This window comes from Corapipo altera, unplaced genomic scaffold (genome assembly GCF_003945725.1).
Source record: "Corapipo altera isolate COAL_440 unplaced genomic scaffold, ASM394572v1 169, whole genome shotgun sequence".
In the NCBI taxonomy this organism is placed as follows: Eukaryota; Metazoa; Chordata; class Aves; order Passeriformes; family Pipridae; genus Corapipo; species Corapipo altera.
The window spans coordinates 1,756,523-1,779,402 of record NW_020884946.1 but is presented as its reverse complement, the minus strand read 5'-3'; the positions used below and the strand labels follow the sequence as shown (position 1 = coordinate 1,779,402).

Here is a 22,880-nt window from a genome sequence, read left to right as displayed (position 1 = left end):
CCCCCCCCGCCCCCACCTCCCCTTCATCCCACGGACATGGCACGGCCACCCCAGAACGCCGCGCCGCCCCCTCCTCCCCCGATCCCCGGGGCCGGCGTGAGTCAGGTGAGCGTGTTTTTATGGAGTGTGTGTGGGGCGAGGGGGGAACTTTTGTGTGTGTGTGTGTGTGTGTGCGTGTGTGGTGGGGAGGAGGGAGGGTGTCGTTGTGCTGCAGTGAGGGGGGTGTCGGGTGTTTTCCCCGATCCCCCGGGGCGGCGGTGGCGGGTGCGGGGGGATCGCGGTGAGGGTGTGGGAAGGCGCGGGTGAGGAGTGGGAGGGAGGCAGCGGGGCTGCGGGCGAGCCTTCCTCCCCACTCTCCTCCTCCTCCTCCTCCCGCTCGTCCCCCCCAGCCCCGCTGACGCCCCCTCCTCTCTCTGTTCCAGGTGTGAAGCCGCCGCCGGCAGGAGGTCGCTCCCCCCTCCCGCCCCCCTCGCAGGGGGCAGCCCTGACGCTGGGCTTTTCCTTTTTTTGGGCTTTTTAAAAAATTTTTTTTTTTTTAAATTTTTTTTTTTTTTTTTTTTTTGGCCCCACCGTCTCCCTCCCTCCCTCCCTCCCTCCTTCCTTCCCTTCCTCGCTCCCTCCCTCCAGGAATCCAGCGCTGCACCGAAGCCAGAAGAGAGGGAGCAAAAAAAAAAAAAAATCAAAAAAAAAAAACCCCAACCCAGGCCGAGAGCTGCGTCCGAAACCAAACCCGCCCTTCGCCCGTCGCAGAGGAGATTCTTCTTTTTTTTTTTCCTTTTTTTCCCCCCCTTTTCATTTTTAATCACCATTATTTTTATTATTATTGTTATTATTATTATTATTATTATTATTATTATTTTTATTTTGAATAGCCCTGCCCCGAGCACGGTGGCGGCGGCGGCGCCGGGGGCAGGGAGGCTGTCCCGGTTATTTATTCTCTCCCCGCAGAGCTGTCCCTCCGGCTCACCATGATGTTCCGAGACCAGGTCGGCGTGTTGGCCGGGTGGTTCAAGGGCTGGAACGAGTGCGAGCAGACTGTTGCGCTGCTCTCCCTGCTCAAACGCGTCAGCCGGACCCAGGCTCGCTTCCTCCAGCTCTGCCTCGAGCATTCCCTGGCAGACTGCACCGAGCTCCACATCCTCGAAGGGGAGGCCAACAACCCCGGTGAGTGGCGTTTCGCCCAGACCCTCCCCGAGCCGTGCTCTAAACGCCGTCAGAATTTATGGAAAAACGTTAAAAATACACCCAGGAAACGAGCGCGGTGTGGGAGAGGGGGCTCCCCGGCTCGATTGCGGGAACAGCTTCTCTCTTTCTCTCCTCACGTTTTATTTTCCAAACGGGGGTTTGGCTTGTTTCAGTTTGGTTTTTCACAGCAAACTACTCCGCTCCATGGCGTGGTGTAACTACGGTAGCATGAATGATTGGTGGGTTTTTGTTGGTTTTTTTTTTTTTCTTCTCCCCCCCCCCCCCCCCCCCTTCCTCCTTCCATGCAGTTTCCTGTGAAATAAGTAAGTCAGGTCACGTAGAGTCTGGATTTTCTGGGCTTCTTTTGGACAACGTGGCTTGATTTGCTCTCTGCAACATGCAAAAGCAGCCCATTGCTACCTCAGACGAACTGTTGTTGTATAAAGGTCTGGGTAACTGGGTTATCCTATTTTTTTTTTTTTAAATTTTTTTTTTCCCCAAAATGTGGCAATTCCTATTTCATCAATCAGTTCGTCCCTGTAGGGCCGCCTTTTTTTTTTTTTTCCTGCAGCTCTGAATACCCCTCTTGTGTTTCAGCAGAGCTCTAAGAAAATATGAGTGGACTGTTTTATGTTTCTGAGGGTGCAGGACAGAAAACGTGCGTGGCTACGGAAAGTGTATTTCGCTTTTATTTATTCACCATTACAAGTTGCCCAACTCCCGGGAAGTAAATGGAGTTAGAGCAGGATGGAAGTGGCACAAGCGCCGGGCGAATCCTGCCGTGTGCTCCTCTGTTTATTTATGGGGGGGGTGGTTGTTACAGATGTGTGTGTTCCTGAGGGGGGGATGTAAACAGGGATGCAAGTCGCTTAAAGTAGAGTTTTTGCAACACAGAGCAGGGAAGGCAAAACGTATTTTAGTGTCTTTTAGTTGCACGGTTCTGTTCCTCCAAGCCCTTCCAAAAAAAAAAAAAACCAACCAAAAAAAAAAACCCCCCCACCCCACAAAAAAAAAAAAAGAAAAGCACCCCCCCCCCCCCCCCCCGTGTTGCAAAGCATGCCTTTGATTTAAAATCCCCGGGGGCAGGGGGAATTGGGATTTGGGTTTTGGGCTGTGCACGGCGAAAGCGGTGCCGGGGAGCGGCCGCGTTCCGTGATGGGTGGAAATCTTGCGGCCGGATCCCGAACAGAGCCCCCGGTGTGGACGGGGCGGGAGGAATGCAGGGTCCTTCTCCAGCTGTTCCCTATTAGAGCACCGAGCCGGCAGGGTTTGGCAGCTGCCTGCGCTGCCATTTGATGACAAGGTCCAGCGCAGCGCCGTGTTCCACCGAGGAGGACGGATTTAAGTCCTCCTGCAGGAAACCGAGCCCGGGGCTGCTCCGGCGCAGAGGGATCGGGGCTGGCTACGGGGGAGCCAGGCTGGAATTGGCCGTTCCCTTATATAGCTTGGAGGAATGAGAGGGAGGAATGCTGCGTCTGGGCGCAATACTGCTGCTTTTATAAACAGCTGAAGGGATGAACCTCATCCATCCCTTTGGGTGGGGAGGCCCCGGGGGGGGGGGGGCCTGGCGGGAACACAGCTCTCCAAGCTGGGCTGCTCCGGGATACATTTGCAGCCTCCCGTGCCAGCCTCAGCACAGCCTCGCCGTGATTCCCTCTGCGAGTCGGTGCGAGCCGTACATTTGTAATGTTATGCTTTTATCAGCGTTGCAGTTTTTCATTCATGCTGTGGGTTTGGTGGTAGCCCAGTCCCCTCGGTCGGTCAGGGGATCGGAGGGGGGTGATTTGCACCCTGACATCAGGAAAGGCGAATTATGAGGGAAAGCAGGGGTTTGAAGCGTTCCCGGCCGCAGAGTCACCCAGGGCCGCCTGTGCCGTGGCGTTTCCTCGGGGTGAGCCGGGGTGCAGGGCAGGGGTTGGGCCGTTCCCACCTCTGCTCCTGCGAGCAATCCCTGCTTGCCCCTGTAATCCCGTTGACCTTGCTTGGCGCGAGGATTTCTCCTGCGCGTGGAGCTCGGCATCCCGCCTCCTGCCCGTCCCTCGGTGCGTTGGTGGAGCTGCCTGAGCGTTCCCTGACGTTCCTTCCAAAAACAAGCCGCTCCTCCAGGGCGTGTGTAGCTCCCGTGCCAAAACCTGGGTCCGTTGAGTGCCTCTGTCTCACCAAACACATCATCCCCCGTAGGCTTTCCCATGGGATGGACATATCCGTGCATCCTGTGGAGCAGGACGTGCGCTTTTCCAGGCAATCCTGTTGCAGTGGAGGGAAGGTTAGCTGAGATTCGCAAGCAGGATCTGTTAAGAAATGGCTTTATAGTCTCCAGTGTTAGCACTGCCTTCTTCATGAAACCACCTGTGTTCCTCAAGTCGCTCCTGTTCCGTGCCTGTTCTGCAGTCTGGCGCTTGTCACTTGCCTGGCAGTGGAATCACACCGAGTCCTGAGCGGCAGCGTCGTCATCGAACCTTGTGCTACTTGTTACTCTTTGAGTCCTGGTGTTTGCATAACTACTTTGGGCTCGATTCTCTCCCGGGCTGGGGCCTGGGGTGGCTCCTGGTGTGTTTTCCTGGTGTTTGCTGGCTTGGAAATGGTGGCTCCCTGCTTTTAGGTGCCCCCACCTGTCTCCCTGTTGATGTTGGGGTCGTGGTGGTGCTGGTGCACAAGAGATTGTGGGGTGATGGGGTTGCACAGCCCTGATGGGCTGTAGGAGTTGGCTGTAAGGTGTGGGATGTTCCCATTCCATGGGGCACGGGTGAAATCCATTGTCTGGGAAGGGGTGTCACCGTGACTTCAGCAGCGCCGGGCTGAATGTAACGTGCTGGGCTGATGTGCCAGAGCAAGTGTTGGAATTACGCTGGGTCCTCGTGGGAAGCGAGTTGTTTTGTACATGCAGGACCTGTTGCTTGTCCCAGCCCTGTGGGGAGATGGGAAAACTGGAATATTACTCCTAGTTTATGGTCATTCAGAAGAGGTGGCAGCCCTGCTGTTGTGATCCGTGGTGGATGAACACCATCCTTGGCAATATCATCACCAACAGTGTTGGTCCCAAAGGGAGAGCAGAGCTTTGAGATCCTCACTGGCTGGTTGAGCTGGGGCCCGTGAGCTTTCAGGTGTGTGGAGCAGGCAGAGAGGAAAACTCCTCTCAGTGAAGGTGTCCAGCTTGTTTCTTGCCTGATGACAGGTCTGCCATGAGATGGGATGAGATCTCATCTGCAGATGAGATGGGAAAACCTCAAGGAAGAAAAAATTACTCTTTTTAACTAGTTAGTTGCTGTGGAGAAGCAGGTACATTTAGTTTAAAGGAGTTCTATCTTGGGTTTTCTCCAAGTGTGAAGGTGTTTCCATAATCACAGCCAAGCTCTCCGTGTTAGGACTGCAAACCCTGCGTGGCTCTGCTGTGTACGACCCTCAGAAAGCCCTGAGGAGCCTCCTGCTTCTGTGGCTCTTTGGATACCTGCTCAAGCATGGATAGAACCACATTGCCCACCTCAGATGAGAGATGCCTGCAAGACATCCTGCAGAAAACTACACCGGTGTCTGGGAGCAGACCGGTGTGGTGACAGGATGTGGTGTGGGGGCTGCCCAGGTGGCTGTGAGACCACCTTCCATCTGTGGTCTTTTTAAAATTTAAAGGCATTGCTTGATTATAAAAGGAAAACAGAAGTGGGAAGCCAACATGGAAGGAAATCTTTATGTTTTTTCATTGGTGAAGTGCACATCTTGGGGTTGTCCTACACGGAGGCCTCGACAAGCTTTAATGGTTGAACTGGTGAAGAATGTGGGTTATTGCTGATTCAGTTTGAGCCTGAATGGCCTGGCCTGCTGGGCAGGGGGGAGAATATGGAAACCATATTATCTGTGCACAGAAATAGAAGTTTCAGGTATTGTATAGCACTATTTAAAAGCCTGCTATAACTTCCTTCCTTCCTTCCAGCCTGGCCTTGCTGGGCAGCTTCAGCCCCAGCTGCTCGGAGCCGTCAGGACGCGGCGACCTCCTTGGAGCCGCCGGTAAAGGTCAGGCAGGAGCATTCTGTGCCTTGTGGGAAAGGGACCTGTGCTCTTCCTGAGGCACTGAGGGATGCTTGGTACGGGGTACTGACCCAGTGAGCAGATAGGGAAGGCTGTATCCATGAAAAGTGGTCTGTAGGCTTTGGGCATGGAATGCAGGATGTGCTTCTGCTTTCGTCTACTTGGGTATCCCCTCTCTGGGATGGCCAGAGGTGTGACTGGGTTGGGTTTTTTTCCAGAGTAGTCCCACATCCCATCCCACCAGCCCTGCTTTCCTCACTCCTGTGCTCTCTGCTGGTCAACAGAGGTACCCAAAGGCTCCTTAAGGTCATACAGGCATCCAGACACCCACCTGCACCAAAGGAAGAGCAACAGCTTTAAACTCCTGGCATTGAAGGACAACAAGCTTTCCCTGCCCTGTGCACAGGACATTAACTGCTCCTCCTCATGTTAGGGCCAAAATCTTTATTTCACTTCAGCAGGCTGTCAGGTATCACAATGGGAGCATTGGGATGACCCAGATTCCTCATCCTGGGAAGGGAGGACTGGCCTGAGGAAGAGATGAGGGTTGCAGGGAGCAGTAATGTCTTTTAATAGACCAAGTGATGCAGCTGGAAAAAATGGCCAGGCACGAAGGTGCAGCAGCTCAAAGGAGGGCTTGTGTGGTTGTGGAGGTTTTTTTTTTCCCCAACTGTACCAGCTGGTCTATTAAAGGGTATTACATGTTCCTGCAGACCTTGCTTCTTATATCCTTAGGTCCCTGTGGCTCCAGCCATAGAGCTGTTGCTGCTACCCTGGTCACAGACAGTCTCCCAGCCCATCAGAAGCTGCTACCCTTCCACCTTGCAAATTTTGCAGTTTGCCCCCAGTGACCCCCCGCTGATGGAAAATTATCCCAGTGCCCAGTTAAAGGGTGTTTTCCTTTTTTTTTTTTTTTTTTTTTTTAATTTTTCTTGGCTTGTAGTTGCATTGCATTGCTGAGCTCCAGTTTAAGTGCCCTTGGGCTGTGTGAGGGCGTCGCTGGGCTGTCCCAAGGAGGGACTGGAAGAGCCAAGGAGGTGTCCCAGAGAAGGATGGGGCTGGGAGCTAAGCCTGTGTTCAGTGGGAGTGAAAGGAAGTTTTAAGTGCAAGGCATTGTGTGGTCCTTCCACACACTTGTCTCTGCCCAGAGAGGGGTGTGAGCAGCTCTGCCTGTTAAAAACCAGGAACTGGGACTCCTAAATGGAGAGAACATAGAACCTCAGAACAGTTTGGGTTGGAAGGGACCTTAAAGTTCATCCAGTTCCAACCCCCTGCCATGAGCAGGGACACCTTCCACCAGACCAGGTTGCTCCAAGCCCCATCCAACCTGGCCTTGAACACTTCCAGGGATGGGGCAGCCACAGCTTCTCTGGGCAACCTGTGCTGCTGAGCTCTGCAGCCTCAGATCTGCTGAGCTGTTGGACACACTTCTTTTAATCTGTGTGCTGGTACTTGAGCTGCTGCCAGGTTTTGTTTGCAAACTGGGGGGCTAAAACCTGTCTGTGCTGGGCTTTTTGGAGAGGAGCAAGGGGAGGTGTTCAGAGGTACAGAGCAGTGTTAGCCAGCACTGCACACCCAGTATCCTCTTGCAGTTGAAAGATATTTTTATTTTTAAGGATATTTTTCAGAGTGGCTCTGGGAAGCACCACAGGCCAACGTTTGGCTCGTGCCAGTCCCTGGCTGGAAGTAGGTCTGTGGCATGGCATGGCAAAGGCTTCCCTTTGCTGTCCCCCTCACCCTGATGCTGGGACATAGAGGAGACTCTTTTGGGCTTGCACTTCACTCTTTTCTCCTATTTGCTTAAATACTCCTTCCCTCATGGTTCCTGGCACGTGTCCCTTGCAGTCAGAGCAGGAAGAAGATGCTCCCTATGGCTCACTTCCAAAGCACTGGGAGCACAAATGGCAAGGTCTCTTCCATGGGCAGGGCTAACAAGGGCCAGGTTGTTTGGGTGGGGAGTGGCAGCACTTGCCTGGGGGAACATTTTTGGGTAGTAATGCTTAAAATGGGAAGGAAAAAATTAACGGATGGGAACAGCCTGGTTTGCTGTCTGGTGCATCACTGGTGCAAGAGAGTTGCCCACAGATGGGGTACTTTATCCCAGAGAGACTTTTCCACGCTTTGCAGTGTCCATTTAACCATTTTGTCAGATAATTCATGGCTCAGCGAGGGGCCTGATGTCAGGCTTAATTTCCCTACTGACTTCATTTGGGAAATATCCCACTGTTGAAGTGCATGTGGAAGATGCAGAGAAGCGTTTCATGCATCGTCACAGACCTGAGCTGGAATTCTTTGCCTGACCTGGCTTGTTCTCCCTTGACTCCTACCCAAGTGCCTCCCTTCTGTGCAGGTGTCTCATATTTGTGCTTGGGAGAGCAGTGGATCTGAAGTTCTGTCCCACCACGGCGGGTGCAGGGAGGAGGAACTGCGCTGAAGGGGAGGAACTGCACGAGGCATCACCGTCCTCAACCCATGATGGGAGAGGTTGAGGACAGCTTTAGCTCTAGAGCTGAACAGGAACCAGCTGTAGAGCCATCAATTAAAATAATCTAGTTTGTGAATACACTTATCTGCAAACGAGATTAAATGGATGAGTGTGGAAAGCGCTCCGCTCGTAGCCTGGGCCGCTGCCGGTGGATGATCCCCTGCACAGTTGCATCCTTTGGCGTGTCAGACCTCAGCATCTGAGCAGAGCTGTGTGCCTGTCCCACCATTTTGTATTTTACATCTGCATTTGGACCAGTTGATGCTGCAGCCAGGCAAATTTTCCTGCCGTTTCCCTGAGGGTGTTGATGAAGGTTTCTGTGGGTCACGGTGCGAATTCCCACCTCCTTAAAAATTTCTCAAGCTCTGCCCTTTCTTTTTCTCATGTTCCATCAAAAAAAGGCCTTTATTTGATTTGTGGCCCACGAAAGCCATTCTTTACCAAGCTGGGAGTTGTGTTTGCAGTCGGGGGAACTGAAATAGTAATCAGTGTGAACACTGGCTTTATTTTAAGGCGCACCCGTCAGTGCTTTAGCGCTCCAGCATCGTGCTCGTGTCTAGTGTTACCACAGATAACTGCTGGGAGAAAGGGCACCCCTTGCACTGCCACTGCACCCAAACCCCGGGATCGGAGCCCACAGCTCCTCGGGGTTGGATTCCTCAGAGGAAGGAGAAGCTGCTGTGTTGTGCTGCTGTACTGTTTTGGGGTTCCCACCCGATCGCCCCGGTCTCCTCCCCACTCCTTGTGGGGTGCCAGGCACATGCAGGGGCCCACCCAAAGCACAGGTCGTGGGGTTTGAAATCCTTTTTGTCCGCAGAAACCTCCCAAGGGTGGTGGGATGAACCCTCACGTGAACTGTGCGTGTGCACGTGCCCTTTGTATTTTCTGTTTTCACTGAATAAACAAGACCATTACTTTTTTACTAACTCTGGGTTATGCAAGAGCTGCTGAGGGATCTAAAAGAGGTTGCAGGTCTGATGCAAGGGATCCACAGGCTTGCATGCTCATCCTTTTTCCTTAAAAAAAACAATATGCGTAACTCTCCAGTGCTCTGGTCCTGAGAAGGAGACCCAGAGATTTGCAGAGGTCACGTCTGAGCATTGAGTTTGGCAGTGGCAAACAGCCAAACCAGTGGCTTTCCATCTTGGCCCAGGAGTCACAAATGAAGTTGAGGTTGGAGCGAGCAGATCCGTTCCCGACTTCCTCTTCCGCAGCAGATGCGTTAAGTGGAAGGGCAGGATCTCAACAAAACAAGGTTGGGATTGTTTCTCTGTTGGAGAAGGTGTTGCTTGCTGGCTTTTCTGTGGAAGGGGGTTTTGCAGGCAGAGGGACTTGTGTTTCTGGCATGGGGAGGATTCCAAGCTGGATTTTTCTCTCGCAGAGCAGAGGGCTTGGGATGGTCTCACCCAAAGCTTGAGGGCCGCGCAGCTCAGGGTGTGGGTGATGAGCAGAAAACGATCCTGGTCAGGGTGAGGAGGCAGAAACCCAGTTTGCTTTGTACTGACAGGTGCCTTGTCTCCTTCTGACTTCTTCTAGTGGTCTTTCCATGCTGGAGACAAACACATCTGGCTAAGGCAAGAGGAGGTGGAATCTGATGATTTCCCAGCACAGGCTCACGCGTCCGGTGCCTGGCTCACAGTGTGTGGTTTTATCTGAGTGTTTGCTTGAGGTGACTCCATGGCAGGGCCATATCAGGGTTTTTGGTGAAGGTGCCTGAATTTTAGCACGTTTTTTTTTCTGAAGGGCTCTGTGCATGCAGGGCTGTGCAGGTGTGTGGTGCAGCACCTCACCTGAGGCTTCCTGCTCCTGTCTGGAGGAGTGATGACCCTGCAGACATCTGATCTTCTTGAACCCAAGGTGTAAACCATATATTTCTCTTCTATTAATCGTGACTGCCCTTCTCAGGGCCTTTGCAGTGCTAAAGCTTTCTTGTATCCTGTAAAAATAATCCATGGGTGCTGTCCTTGAACAAACTCATGGTCATTGCACGTTGTGAGCCTGGGACTGTCCGTGATGGGTGACATGGATGGCTGGTACTGACGGCTCTGCTGCACCAGGGGCTGAGCCAGCTTCCCACACGGCCCCTGCAAGACTTCCCTGTTATTTGCAGGAGCTGGATGTGGCCCAGCTGGTTGAGCTATCATGCCTGAAGATGTTATTTTACTTAAAATAATGTTAATATTGTGACTGTCATCTGCAGGATTCAGCAGCTCCGCTCCGCTCTTTGCTCTTGAGCGAGGCAGCCCTGGAGTAGAAGCACAGAGTGCTTTAAAAAGCTTCTCCTCTGTTACTGATCCTCACAAGTAATTAATTCCAGATTGCTCTTTTTCTTTTTTCTTTTTTTTTTTTTTTTTTTTTTTTTGATAAAACTCATTTCAGACAAGCTACAAACCTGCCTTTTAAGCAGTTAGTTCTCCTGCTCCTTGCCTGGTGGGGAATGGGCACATGTTGTGTTTGGAGTTTTTAATTGTAGTTATAAGAAGAAATTCAGTGGGTGGATAAAACAGGGTTTGACCAGGTTTAGCTGGAAGCATTTTAAAACCCACTTTCCATGCCACTGCATTTTCTTCTTGTTTACTGTGTTTTTAACCCTGAACATCACAGATCAGTTCTTCTTGTCGTTGAGTTTTTTGTGTTGACCCTTCTCTCTGTCCTCCAGCTGCAATGGGAAATGAGGGAAGAAAATGGGGAAAGAAATGTGGAGGAAAAAACCCACAGTTTTTGTCGTGGAGAAACTTGGCTGATCTGACGTTTGCAAGCAGGACATGGTGTTTCTGCAGCAGCTGTGGTCTGCATCCATGCATTTCCCTGCTTTTCACAGCTTTCCTATTGGGATATTCCTCCTGTTTCTGATGCAGCAAACATCAATGTGATTTTTCTACCTTTTTTCTGTCTGTTCCCTGGTGTGCTCAAATTGCCACAGGGTCAGCTTGGTTCTGGGTAGGGTTTGTTTTTTTTTTTCTAAATCTCACCGTTCCAAAGAAGTGGATTATTAAAATAAAAATACAAAGTCTCCAGGCTGTTTCCCTCCAGATAACGCAAACATAGATGAAATGCTGAGTTATAACTACCTGAGTGACCTTTTAAGATAAGAATTGTTATTGACTGGTGGTATTATTTTAAACTGATAAGAGTTCTTTTTAAAAGAGGAGGGGAAAAAAGCCCAGCAAACCCTTCAGTAACCATAACAACTTACTCAGCAGCACATGGACACAGCTCCTTCCTCATGCTGCTGCTGGAGGCTTTGGGGTGGCCTGTGGGGATCTCATCTGGCAGCCCCTCAGGGGAACCTGGGAAACCTCCCTGGAGCTTCAGGTTGTGCTGTGAGGGATGCCTGAGGTCCCTTGGCTGCTCCTGTTGCTCTCAGCCCCCAGATTTTCATCATCTGTAGAGAGTTTTAGCTGGAGAGTTGTGCTGGGGCTCAGTCCTGTGCTGTTTTATCCAGACTGCAGGTTTGGGTGTGGTGGAAGGGGTGGATGCTATGGGAGAGGGTGCTGGGAGCAGGAAGGATCACAGACTTCCAGAACAGTTTGAGTTGGAAGGGACCTTAAACCTCACCTTGTTCCAAATCCTCTGCCACAGGCAGGGACACCTTCCACTAGCCCAGGTTGCTCCAAGCCCTGTCCAGCCTGGCCTTGAACACTTCCAGGGATGGGGCAGCCACAGCTTCTCTGGGCAATGCCAGGGTCTCACCACCCTGACAGTGAAGGATTTCTCCCTGATACCCAATCTAACCCCGCTCTCTGACAGTGTGAAGCCGTTCCTCCTTTTTCTGTCACTCCAAGCCCTTATTCAAAGTTCTTCTCCAGCTCTCTTGGAGCCCTTTTATGTACTGAAAGGGGTTCTAAGGTCTCCCCAGAGCCTTCTCTTCTCCAGGCTGCACAGGGCTGCTTTAGAAAGTCAAAGGAGGATGCTTTTGATGGTCCTTGCTTAAGAAATGAGGAACCAGGCAAGGAAGTCCCTTCCTTACCCTCACTGTGCTGGCTCTGTTGGAACCCCATGGGGAGCTGGGTCCCAGCTCTGTGCCCAGCAGAGGTACCAGCTCCTATTTGAGGTTATTATAACAGAGTCAGGAGTGTGATGTGAGCCCACAGGTAATCCCAGCCTCCTTTGGCCCAGCTGAGCCCTGCAGGCTGTGTTTGCAGGTGCTGCTCCTGGGAATTCTGTCCGTTTAAAGCGGAATTCACACTTTTGCCGTGCGCTTGGTCACCTTCTGTTAGCAGGGGTTGCCACTGAGACTGTTGGAGCTACAGAAAACCAACTGTGAGCAACTGATTTTTGTTACCACCTTCTTCCTCCCTGTCCCCTTGCACTTGTATTAACTGTGAGTCGTGGGTTTTCCTAAGTTTCATGGAAAGTGAGTGTCCATGGCGAGCCTAAAGGTTGACAAGCAAGAAAGTGCAGACCCAGGAAGTCTTAAATGAGAGGGAATAGGCCTGATGAAACATAAAATACTCTAAATATTCCATTAGAATGCATATGAAATATATGAACATATGTGAAACATAAAATACTCTAAATATTCTGTTAGAATTAGGGATAGGGGGAAAACAATCCACTGGAACCCGTAGCAGAAGAGGCAAAGGTGTGCAACTCGATGTGTCTGCTCAGGAAATCAATTACTTAAACCTGCTCTATTCCAAGTCATGGCAGCAGCAGGGAATCTCTGTAAAGGTGTCAGCTTGGCCTGTGCTCACCAACCTCTCCTCACATTCTTCTGGAGCAGCCAGTTGGATGCTGAGTGCTTTTTGTAGCCGGTGTCAAATCCCGGTCAGCCGGAGAGCCTTTATAAATAAAGGTGTCTGCTGGAATTCAGGCATACGTGGATAATAGCTGCTGTAACTCAGCTGTCCAGCCTGGCTTCCCAGCTTTTATAAATGACTGATCAGAGATTCCACTGAGAATGAGGATTTAAGGGGATGGAGCTGCTGGAAGTGGTCTGTGTGCTGATAAGTATAGCGAGGCTCTGTCCCCGGGACAGGTGGCCGGCGTTGCCCTCCCTCCACTGCTGCCCTGGGTTTGTATTTCACACAAGGCAAATGTTGCATTAGTAAAACCTGTGTTGTGGTTACATGGCAGGGGCTCTGCAGTCTTTTTTTTTCTTTTTTTTTTTTTTTTTTTCTAAGCTGCACTCGAATCTTTCAGTTTTTCATCTTTTTTTTTTTTCCCCTTTTATTTATGGGAGCGGGTAAACACTCGGAGATCTCTCTGGACAAGCCACAGCAGCTGGAGGATACTGGTTTCTCTATGGAGTGGAGGAATTTCATCAGAGGAGCTATTGTTTGACTGTGTTCCCAGCATTTTGGCAACTGTTCTTTAGATTAACCCTACAGAAAGGGGAGGGTGCTCTCTGCCGGGTCTGGAATAATTGCAAAAATGTGGGCAGATGCTTTTGCATTGTTAGAAGTGGATCCTGGTTGGTAGTAGGGAAGCATGGTGTGAGATTAGGGAACGAAGAAACCCAAGTTCTTTAAATCCCTCCCGAAGCCAAACGGGATGTCAGCGTTGATGTTCAGTTGTTTTCTGTTTTTAAAATGGAAATAGTTGGTGTTTCCCCCCCCTGCCCTGAGCAGTCAGTAATCTCAGTGTGTGATAACCAGGGATCCTGCCACAGGAGGGACTGGGAGCCCAAGCCTGTGGAGGCTTAGGACTTGCCCTGCTGTCCCACAGACCCCTGAGATCCGACTCCTTGCTGCTGTAAAGCCCTGATTTCGGCAGATTTACGGGTTTGATGCTGTTTGCACATCTTGGAAATCGGCCTTTTGGTCAGCACCTGGTTCTGTGGCACAGAACTCACTCCTGAGCTTCCAGGGGCATAACCTGTCCTCTTACAGCCAGTGGCCTGGACCAGGTGTCTCCACCCCTGTCCCAGGCCACTTCTGTACTATCCCTTGGAGGGGGGATGCTGAGAGCCACCTCAGAGAATGTTTCTTGCTGTCGAGGTTCCTCTGTGGGGCTGCTGGGGCCATTCCTCGCTCCCGAGGGCTGTGGTGGGTCACAGCTGGCACACCCAGCCCAGAGAAGCTGTGGCTGCCCCATCCCTGCAAGTGTCCCAAGGCCAGGTTGGATTGTGCTTGGAGCAACTTGGGATAATAGAAAGTGTCCCTGCTCATGGCAGGGGGTGGAACTGGATCATCTTTAAGGTCACTTCCAACCCAAACTGTCCTGTGATTGCTCATCCAAGGGCTGGTGTGGTGCCTTGTGGGGGACTTGGAGGAGGAATGGGAGCCTGTGACTTGTGGCTGAAGGGTGATGAAGCTCCTCACTCACCGTGCAGCAACTTCTTCCCCTGGCAATGCCTGCAGAGCCGAATTCAGCCCCCAGCTCCGTTCCTTGCCAGATCTTCAAAACACAACCAAATTCGGGTGTGTTTTTTTTTTTTTTTAACCTGATGTGCGTATTTTGGTTCGGTTTGCCCGTACAGTTACACTAATTTGCTTTATTACACACAAAAAGATTAAAAATACATCTGGCAGAGAGGATTAAAAGCTGGTAATCTGGCTGCTAAGAAGCACGCGATGCTTTAGGATTTCCTTTCGAGGTGTGTGGAGCTCTGGAACACGAGCAAATGTGATCCTTTGTAGTTGGGAGTTTTCACAGGGAGAGCTCATTAAAGCCGCTGTGATTGTTCAGATGAACAAAAAAAAAAGAATGAATTTAAAATATAAGACTAAATCCCACCACATTAAAGCCCTAGTTGTGATTTAAGAGCTCGTTTTTGGTTTGGGTTTGGTGTTTCTTTTTGTATGGGAACTTGGAGCAATAGGGTTGTTTTACCTTTTAAAGGATTTAACAAGTCACTCTAATTTTCTTTTAATGTTGCAGAGCTTCAAAATAATGCAAGGTCAGGCTGAGCGTAACTAATTCCAGTGTGAAAGCAGAGGGAAGCCTGTTTCTCCATAGACTTACAATTAGTGCAGCAGTACTCCTGCCTTGGAGAGGGGTGTAGTGAGAAATGAGACTGCTGGAACCTTGGTAAATAAAAATGCGTGCTTGGGGATTTTTTTTTTTCCATTTCTTGTACGAATAAGAGGGGGAGTCCTATGAAAGCCAAGGTTCAGTTCAGTTTAGCTTGCTTTCACATGTGCCCCAGGAGGGCAGGTGATGGCGTGATGAAGGTGCCCTTGGGTCCTTCAGGGGCTGGCAAACCCCTCTGAGGGTACTGGGTTTTGAGTCCTCCTCACGTGGTTCTTTTTAAAACACATCCATGTTTACCCGTGGCAGGGTTCCAAGGGTGCTAAGAGCTTTTCTCCCAGGATCTGAGTTGGTCTGTGTGAGTCCTGCCACTCCACCCTGGACTTTGAGACCCCCAGGTGCTGGGCTTTCAGGGGTGATCCCTTTGCTGTTTTCCAAACCCTTTTGTTGCACTATTATTGTGGTGAGTGTTGTCTTTATCATCTTGATGTCAAAAAACCCCTAAACCAGGCTGTTCTCACTCAGGTGTGTTCAGGCTGTTCTCAGGTGTGCTGCCTGTTCTGGCACCTGGATGATGCCCAGAGCATCATCCTGCTTCTCCTGCAGCCACCCCACAGCATTCCTGTGGCCAGAACACACCTTGCTTTGGTCCTGCCACCCCTGGGGATCCCCCAGCCTGTCCTGTGCTGCTGTGACAACAGCAAATCGCTGTCACCGTGTCACCTCAGTGCTGCAGGGGATGCCCAGGGCCCTCCACTTGCCTTCATTGCAGAACTCTTTCACTCCTTGTCCCTTTCCTCAGGTGTTGGTTTTGCTTTCCAGGTCTGGCCTGCTGCCACAGCCCGAGTGTGTCCCTTTTTTCTGTACATTGTGGTCTCCTGCTGCTGGGGGTGGCCGGGAGCCTGGGTGGGGAAAGGGGAGTTCCCGTGGCCTCGCTCCTGTTTACCTTCCCTGTCCTTGGCCTCAGGGACTATTTTCACATGTAGAGGTTGCTGGTGATCACAGTGAGTGTTTTATGCCCTGTGCCCGAGGGGAGATGCTGAGGACACATCCCATTTCCCACCCCAGCTCTGGTGCCCCGTCACCCCCGGGATGCGGGTGCTGGTCCCTGGACTGCTCCGCCTCTTCCCTGTGTGGGATGCAGCCATCAAACCTCCCATCCCCCCGGTGCCAGCTGGAGCCCTGCCCACAGCACCAGACCTCCCTGGGCATCATCACCTCTCTGCTGCCAGAGCCAAATAAAAACCATTTTCCTTTCTCCATCTCCTACCTGCTGCACGACTGCCTGGCCTTGGGGAGGGAGATGGGACTGTGGGAATCCCTCCAGAGCCAGGATTCGGGCTGCTTTCCTCTCCCTCCAAATGTCTGCACACCCTGGTTTGCAAACAGTCAGCTCTGCTTCACTCCATTGAGGTTTGGGTTTTTTTGTTAACTCCTTATGTGTCTCTGGCTGATAGAATTTGGCCTGTTGTAGCAGAAATCCCAGCATTTGCTTGCTTTTTTTTTTTTTTCCCCCTGCAAAATCCGTATGTTGCAGCTTTCAGGAGAGAGGAAAACAGCATTAACTTTTCATGTCTGTCGTTGCTAATTTAAGGGGTGAGAAGTTGGCCTGGGTCTGTTTTTTAAAGTACTGAGCATAAACTGGTAGTACCAGTGTTGGTGCTGAATAACTCAGTAAGCTGAAGAATGCAGTGATATCTAAAATTAAATCTGTTCTTAATTGCTGGGTTATAAATGGCAGCGTTTTCTCCAAATGGAATTAATTTATTATTTTTCAATTACCGACACGAGTCTCGGCAGCACAAACCCCACATTTTGCATTAATACAATAATAAGGCTCTTCCAAAAAGGTGTGTTTGGCATTTGCAGCACACAGCACAATCTAACAAACCATAAACTATGTCAAAATACCCTTAAAGTGGTAATTAAAACTTTTTAAAAAATGTAGAATAGATGAATACATTCCAAATTGTGACTTTTCAATGAAGCTCTTTCATAAAAAACATTGTTTCTTGCCAAAACAAATTCAAAGGCATTTTTGTAATTTCTGCTGGGGAAAGGAGGAGTGTTTATCCAGCCTTTCATGCTGGTTGGGCTTTTTGACTTTTATTTAAATTTTTTTTAAAAAAGAGGGTTTTTTGTCTGAATGTGCATTAAAAAATCCTGATCCCATCCTCTCCAGAGTGGTGTGTAAAGGGGGATGAAGGCTGGAGCAGGGTGTGCCTTGAGGGGCAAGGCTGTCTTTAGCATCATAGCTGAAATTCAGTGGTGATGGGATCCCCTGGCATGTTGTGTTTGGGGCAGACACAGATCCCTGAGTGATTCCTGGGATCAGGGGTCCTGCTTTTGGAGGAGGGAACCTCCCATGGGTGCTCGGGATGGGGACGGAGTTCCCCAGTTTGCTTCACAGAGCATCATCTGCAGCCACAGGCATCCACCCAGGGCACGAAGTAAAACTGCTCGAGGTATTTATAGCTTTTCCTTATGATTTTTTTCCTACCCTTTCAACTTTGGACATGTTTTTGACAGCTCTTACCTGCTGAGTCACCGTTCGTCCTCTTGCACGGGAGCTCCTCCCGGCACACCGATTCCCCGAGCAGGCTTGAGCAACCATCACCTAAAAATAAATCCTGTCAGGGAAGTGGGGGTTTCCCCCCAGCTCCTTTTTTCCTCATATCACCAACTGCTTTTCCCTCTGTGTGTTTGCTCTCTTACACAAGGCTGGTGTTCTATAGATGCAATACCTTCACGTTGCTAAGGATGGTCTGACCATTTATCACGTCCCACCACCTCCTATCCTATGGAAGAACCATGTGTTGGAACCAGATAAGGGTGCAGCTTCTGGAGATAACTGTATCTGATGCTGCACCAGCGCTCTGGTTTCACTGAGATGAATTTTTTCAGTGGTGAACCACAACTTGAGCGCAAACTGTGTGATTCTCGTAGTTCCACGTAATAAATTTAAATCCTGGCTTGCTCTGCAGCAAGGAACCACTGCTGTTACTCCTGATGGATAGGGAGGAAAGGTGGGGCTTTCCAAGGGTAATCCCAATATCCAGGTCAGTTTTCTTTCCCATTCACCAGGTTCAGATGGCAGGAGTGTTCAGAGCTGGTTTTGCAGTGTTGCTCAGTCCTTGATCTGCACCACTTGCTTGCAGACAACCAGACTGCAAAACCCACCTCTCCTGAAAACTCTTGCAAAGACTTCAGATATGTGCAATGATGCTCATTTAGGGTATCAAAGCACCTTCCTTCCAGTCCCTTAAGGTGCTTTCTGCCCCAAAAATGCATCTCAGATTTATTTGCTTTGCTTTATTAATCTCTAATTTTGTGCATTGGGTGGTAAGTGACAAGAATATCGTTATTTCCTTCCTGTTTCCGTATCCTCACACGTGTTGATGTTGCACATGGAGAATGACAGGATGGTTGGGTTGGAAGGAACCTTAAAGATCATCTTGTTCCAATCCCCCTGCCACGGGCAGGGACACCTTGCACTATCCCAGGTTGCCCCAAGCCCTGTCCAACCTGGCCTTGGGCACTTCCAGGGATGAGGCAGCCACAACTTCTCTGGGCAGCCTGTGCCAGGGCCTCACCACCCTCACAGGGAAGAATTTCTTCCTGATGCTTCATGGTGTGCACGGCTGTTCTGCCTGGGTGGTGTATTCCTTGTTTTGTGGGTGCTCCCACCTTCCTCCTTTCCGGGGAATACGCTGCAGAAAAGAAATGTTCAGTCTATTTATGAATTTCAGCCTCTGCATTAATCCATGCCTTTATTAACCCTCCAGGTGGTTGCATTTCACTGTGTCACAGCTGCTAGTGGGGTGTTCATGTTGGGCAAAGTCTATTTTAGCTTCCTGCTGGTCGTGCAGCCCACTGTCACCCCGTGGGGCACCGTCACTCCTTCCCGAGGAAGGAGGAAGAGAGACTATTTAAGGAGGAGCAATTAGTGAGGGAACAACTGGAGCTGAAACCAAAGCCAGATCTGGGAGGAGGAGGAGGAGGAGGCTGAGAAGGAGCTATTTCAGGGAATGGCTTGTCTGGCCACGTTGGTCTTGGGCATGGAGATGTCCACCCACCTCCTGTGTGTTTGATCAGCACGAGTTTTGGCACGAGCTGTTTAATGTGTGGCTGTTTCTTGCCACGCTTGTGTGCAGGGACACAGAGATGCAGCGTACCACTGCTGGTGGAGGTGCCTTGCCCAGCTCCTCGGAAGTTTTGGGGTGCCTGGTAGGTTTTGTGGCATCTTTTGGGGTTCTGCTTGTGTGCAGGTACCTTTTGCATGTAGGTATTGCATGTGGTTTGTTGTGTGCCTGCTCCTTCCTGAAGCATTTCTGTATTTCATCCTGTCTTCTGAGAGGGTCAGATCACCAGCAACCTCTTATCCAAAAGGGATTCTGTTGGGATAAACATATAAAGAACATAACACCTTGTTTTCTCCCTTCTGATTCCACTGAGTGGCCTATTTTTTCCATAATTAAACTCCTCGTGCCCTGGGGATACACCGCGTTGATCGGACAGTAAATCCTTGACCTCAGATCCACCAGGGCAGCCCAGGTCCCTGTGGGACTCATCCCTGGAGGTGTTCACTGTCCCTGGAGGCATCCAGGGAACGACTGGACGTGGCACTCAGTGCTCTGGGTCGATTTGACGAGGTGGTGATCGGTCAAAGGTTGGGCTTGATGATCTTAGAGGTCTTTTCCAACCCCTCTGCGATTCTGGGAGCGGGGTTTACGCGTGAATCCCACGGGATATATTTGCCATCCTGGATGTGACGCTCTCGCCCTTGGCCCTGCGGTTTGTCAGGACGACACAGAAGATGAGAAGCTTTGTGCTCGTGCTGCTGTTAAATCTGAATGAGTAATTCAATAATGAGTAGCTATCAGTTCATTGCTTTCATGTTAAGGAGAAATCCTGTGCTTTTAAAGCCTTTTTACAAGGATTGGATTGTGAGCTAATTTCTAATCTTGCACAACTAACGGGTACTTGAACATAAGGCTTCTCTTTATCATCTCAGTCTCTTTTGTTGGAGCAATCTCCAGCATATGGTTTTGGAGGATTTAACATCTATCCCAGACACGTGGTGACACACTCTTAGTCCTCTCCACGTGTTTAAATCTAAAAATGTCTGTTCTTTCTTTTTTTTTTTTTAAGTCTCCAGGATGCTTGTGAGTACTTGGAGCTAGAAAGGAAAACAAAAGGCACACCAACACCAACAGGTTTTGCAAAAGAAGGTTTCTAAGAATGCATCTTACTGAGGAGAACATGTGTGTCTGGGCTGTAGCACAGAACTTGTTGACGTGTTTTGCTAAATTTGCTCAGGGTTTTTCTATTTTAGCAGTGGGAAAAAAGCTTGTAAAATTGGGGGACGTGTGCAGTGGTTTTCCCTCCTGTCTTAGCCCTGCTGCTTCTTGACAGGCTCTCCCAAGGCTGGCTGGCTCATGTGGGGGATCCTAAATCATCTCCTTGGCATCTTCAGGGGTCCTTGTGCACCCAGCCTGGGCACAGCTTCCTTCTCCTGTCCTGCATCTCTCTGCTTGTTTAGGGTGGAAGTTTTGTAACTGTGGATTTTCCTTCCCTACTTATCAACCTCCTCAGGGACTTGAGGGCAAGTGGTTCATCATGTCCTTCATCCCAGGGAGGGAGCTGGAATGCTGCAATCCCTCTCCTCTCAGGCATTAGGTGCTTTCTGCAGGGTGGAAACACTAAATCACGTTAGAGACGTGTTTGGGGAAAAGGGAGCCATTGTGGCACGGGCTGAACAAAAATGGTTTGTGGTTGTAGGGAGGACCTTCAGGGTTGTGGGATGGAACTGGACAGCTGAGGCTGAAGCTGGGGCTGCTGCAGTTCTCCTCCCTGTGTCCAAAGGATTTTGGCTTCCTCTTGTCTATCAAATGGAGGGTGAATTTGTCCATGCAGTATTCCAATTGTTTTTGAAAAACCAGGGCTTTTTACGGCTACTGTTCATCCTTCCTCTCAGATGTCCCTCTGGCTGGTGATGTGTGGTAATGAGGAGAAAAAAAGAGGGGAAATCCTGCTTAGGACAGAGAAAAGTGTTGTGTCCCTGGTGCCAGAGCCAGGCAGGGGAGCCTGAGAAGGGCTCACACGGGATTCTTTGTGGCTCCGCGTTTCTCGGCTCCGGCCCTTTTCCCATCAAAGCAGAAGCCACAGAAATATCTCAGTTTTCCTTACTGCCACGATAGAGGAAGCATTTTCTGCCTGAAATAACAGCTGGAGCTGGGGCTTGGAGCAACCTGGTCTAGTGGAAGATGTCCCTGCCCATGGCAGGGAGTTGGAATGAGATGGTCTTTAAGGTCCCTTCCAACCCAAACCATTCTGGGAGTTTTCGGTTCATTTTCCTTTTTCTCCAGTGTACCACTTGTTCTATACATTTCTTTCTTCTAGCCCACATTAGTCTGTGTGCAAGCCAAGAGCCAGTTCCTGGGGAATGCTTCCTGTTGAGGTCCTGAGAGGAGCAGGACACAGCACCCTGAGTCAAGGGATTCCTGTGTGGACCCCACTTCTCCCTCCTTTTTCTCAGCAGAGGAGTCCCCTCTGGCTCTGTCTTGGAGTCCTTTGGAGACCCTCCAGGAGAGCATCAGTTGGGGAGACCCTGTGCAGCCAGGGGGGGTGGTTGAATCCCAGCTTCCATCTCTGGAGGTATTCCAAAGACATGTAGATGTGGCACTTGGGGACATGGTTTAGTGGTGGCGTTGGCAGTGCTGGGTTTACAGTTGGACTCGATGATCTTAAGTCTTTTCCAACCTAAACTGCTCTGTAATTTCACTTGGAGAGGTATGGATGGGAATTTGGGGTGTGCTAGGATGAGGAGGTGCCTGCCCACCCAGACTTGCTGTGGGATGGGAGGAAAGGGACCCTTTGGCTCCAGGGAGGATCCCTCGTATCCCATGACTCTGGGAGGTGATCCCCTAATCCAGACTCTCAGAGCTGCTGCTGCTCTGCCTTTGGCAAGGAAATGGGAATGAAGGCTCTGCCTGGTGGGTGCCAGAGCTGCTCCCCCCATCCAAGACTTCAAGATAAGCTGAAGGGAAGAGTGGGGATGTATTCCCTCCCTCCCCCAGCACGCACATATCCCCAGGCCTTGGCTGTTGTTTCAAAGCTTATCCCTGGCTGGTTTAAATTTAGGAACCAGCACATGCAGGCACAGGATGAGCAGCTGTGCCGTGGGGCAGGAACAGGATGGGGCATCTGCAGTGATGGGAGCTCCTCCTGCTCCTCCTCCTGCTGGATCCACTGCCCTCTGTGGATCCACCTGCGACATCCCTACTCCTGAATTAGGAGGTTTGGAGGAAATTTTGATATTGAGGGAAGAGGAGCAGCGGTTAGAGCGGCTCTTGCAGGGTCTCAAGGTCTGTGACCCACATCCCTGCATCCCACATATCCAGCCTTGTCCTGAAATTGTGTTTGGGCTGTAAAACACGCTCTCTTGGGCTCAAAAAGCCCCGCTGGCATGGACTCAGAGAGCACACAAGCACAGCTCCTGCCTGGGCAGGCGTGAGCTGAAGTCGGAGCGTCAGCATCTGTGTTGATGCTTGACCTTTCGTGTGCTCCCTGTTGCAAACACACTTCTCTGCAGATCTGGGAGAAACAACTTCAAAACCACATAAGGTCTGTACTGAAGGCAATCCCAGTGGGATTGTTTATCACTAGCCCACGTTTGTTTATTGGTCCTCTCTTCCCTCTGTAAGAGGAAGATGATCTACCTGACAAGGGAGCTGAATGGATTCAGGCTGAGGTCTTTGGTCAGAAAATGCTGCAATGAGCACAAAGTGTGGTGTGGGCACAGTGCTGGGCAGTGCTCAGAGGGTGCCTGTAAACCTACAGAGGGACAGGTGCTGGTATCTGTCAGTGTGGCTTTGAAAGTCCTCTGTACCGTTGGAAGTGTAAATCTAAAGGAAGAATCATCAGTCTCCAGCTTCCAAAGCAAACCCTTGTGTTTCCCATCTTTCTGTGCCCGAGTCCTCATTGTGGACGAAACCATTCAGTGGTTTTAAAGTGCCAGGGCAGGTTTAGAGTAGATGTGAGGAAGAAATTCTTGGCTGTGAGGGTGGTGAGGCCCTGGCACAGGTTGTCCAGAGAAGCTGTGGCTGCCCCATCCCTGGAAGTGTTCCAGGCCAGGTTGGACAGGGCTTGGAGCAACCTGGTCTATTGGAAGGTGTCCCTGCCCATGGCAGGGGGATTGGAAGGAGATGGGCTTTAAGATCTCTTCCAACCAACCCAAACCATTCTGGAATTCTGTGATCATGTGCTACAG

The 22,880-nt window shown here is 50.5% G+C and overlaps 1 protein-coding gene across 7 annotated transcripts in view; it reads left to right on the top strand.

The window, feature by feature from the left end:
- The window catches only part of SAMD4A (sterile alpha motif domain containing 4A), a 100,625-nt gene continuing 77,745 nt past the window's right edge, over positions 1-22,880 (top strand). For 5 of the 7 annotated variants that reach the window (XR_003530777.1, XM_027662478.1, XM_027662475.1 and 2 more), the window contains exons 1-2: positions 1-105; positions 423-1,164. Coding sequence is in view for 5 of the 7 variants with exons in the window: in XM_027662478.1 (XP_027518279.1) it covers positions 969-1,164 (196 nt within the window). In the remaining 2 variants the exon portion in view is untranslated. Of the gene's footprint in view, positions 106-422; positions 1,165-8,679; positions 8,949-22,880 lie in introns of those variants that run through there. The other 2 variants (XM_027662474.1, XM_027662477.1) reach the window with 2 other exon arrangements.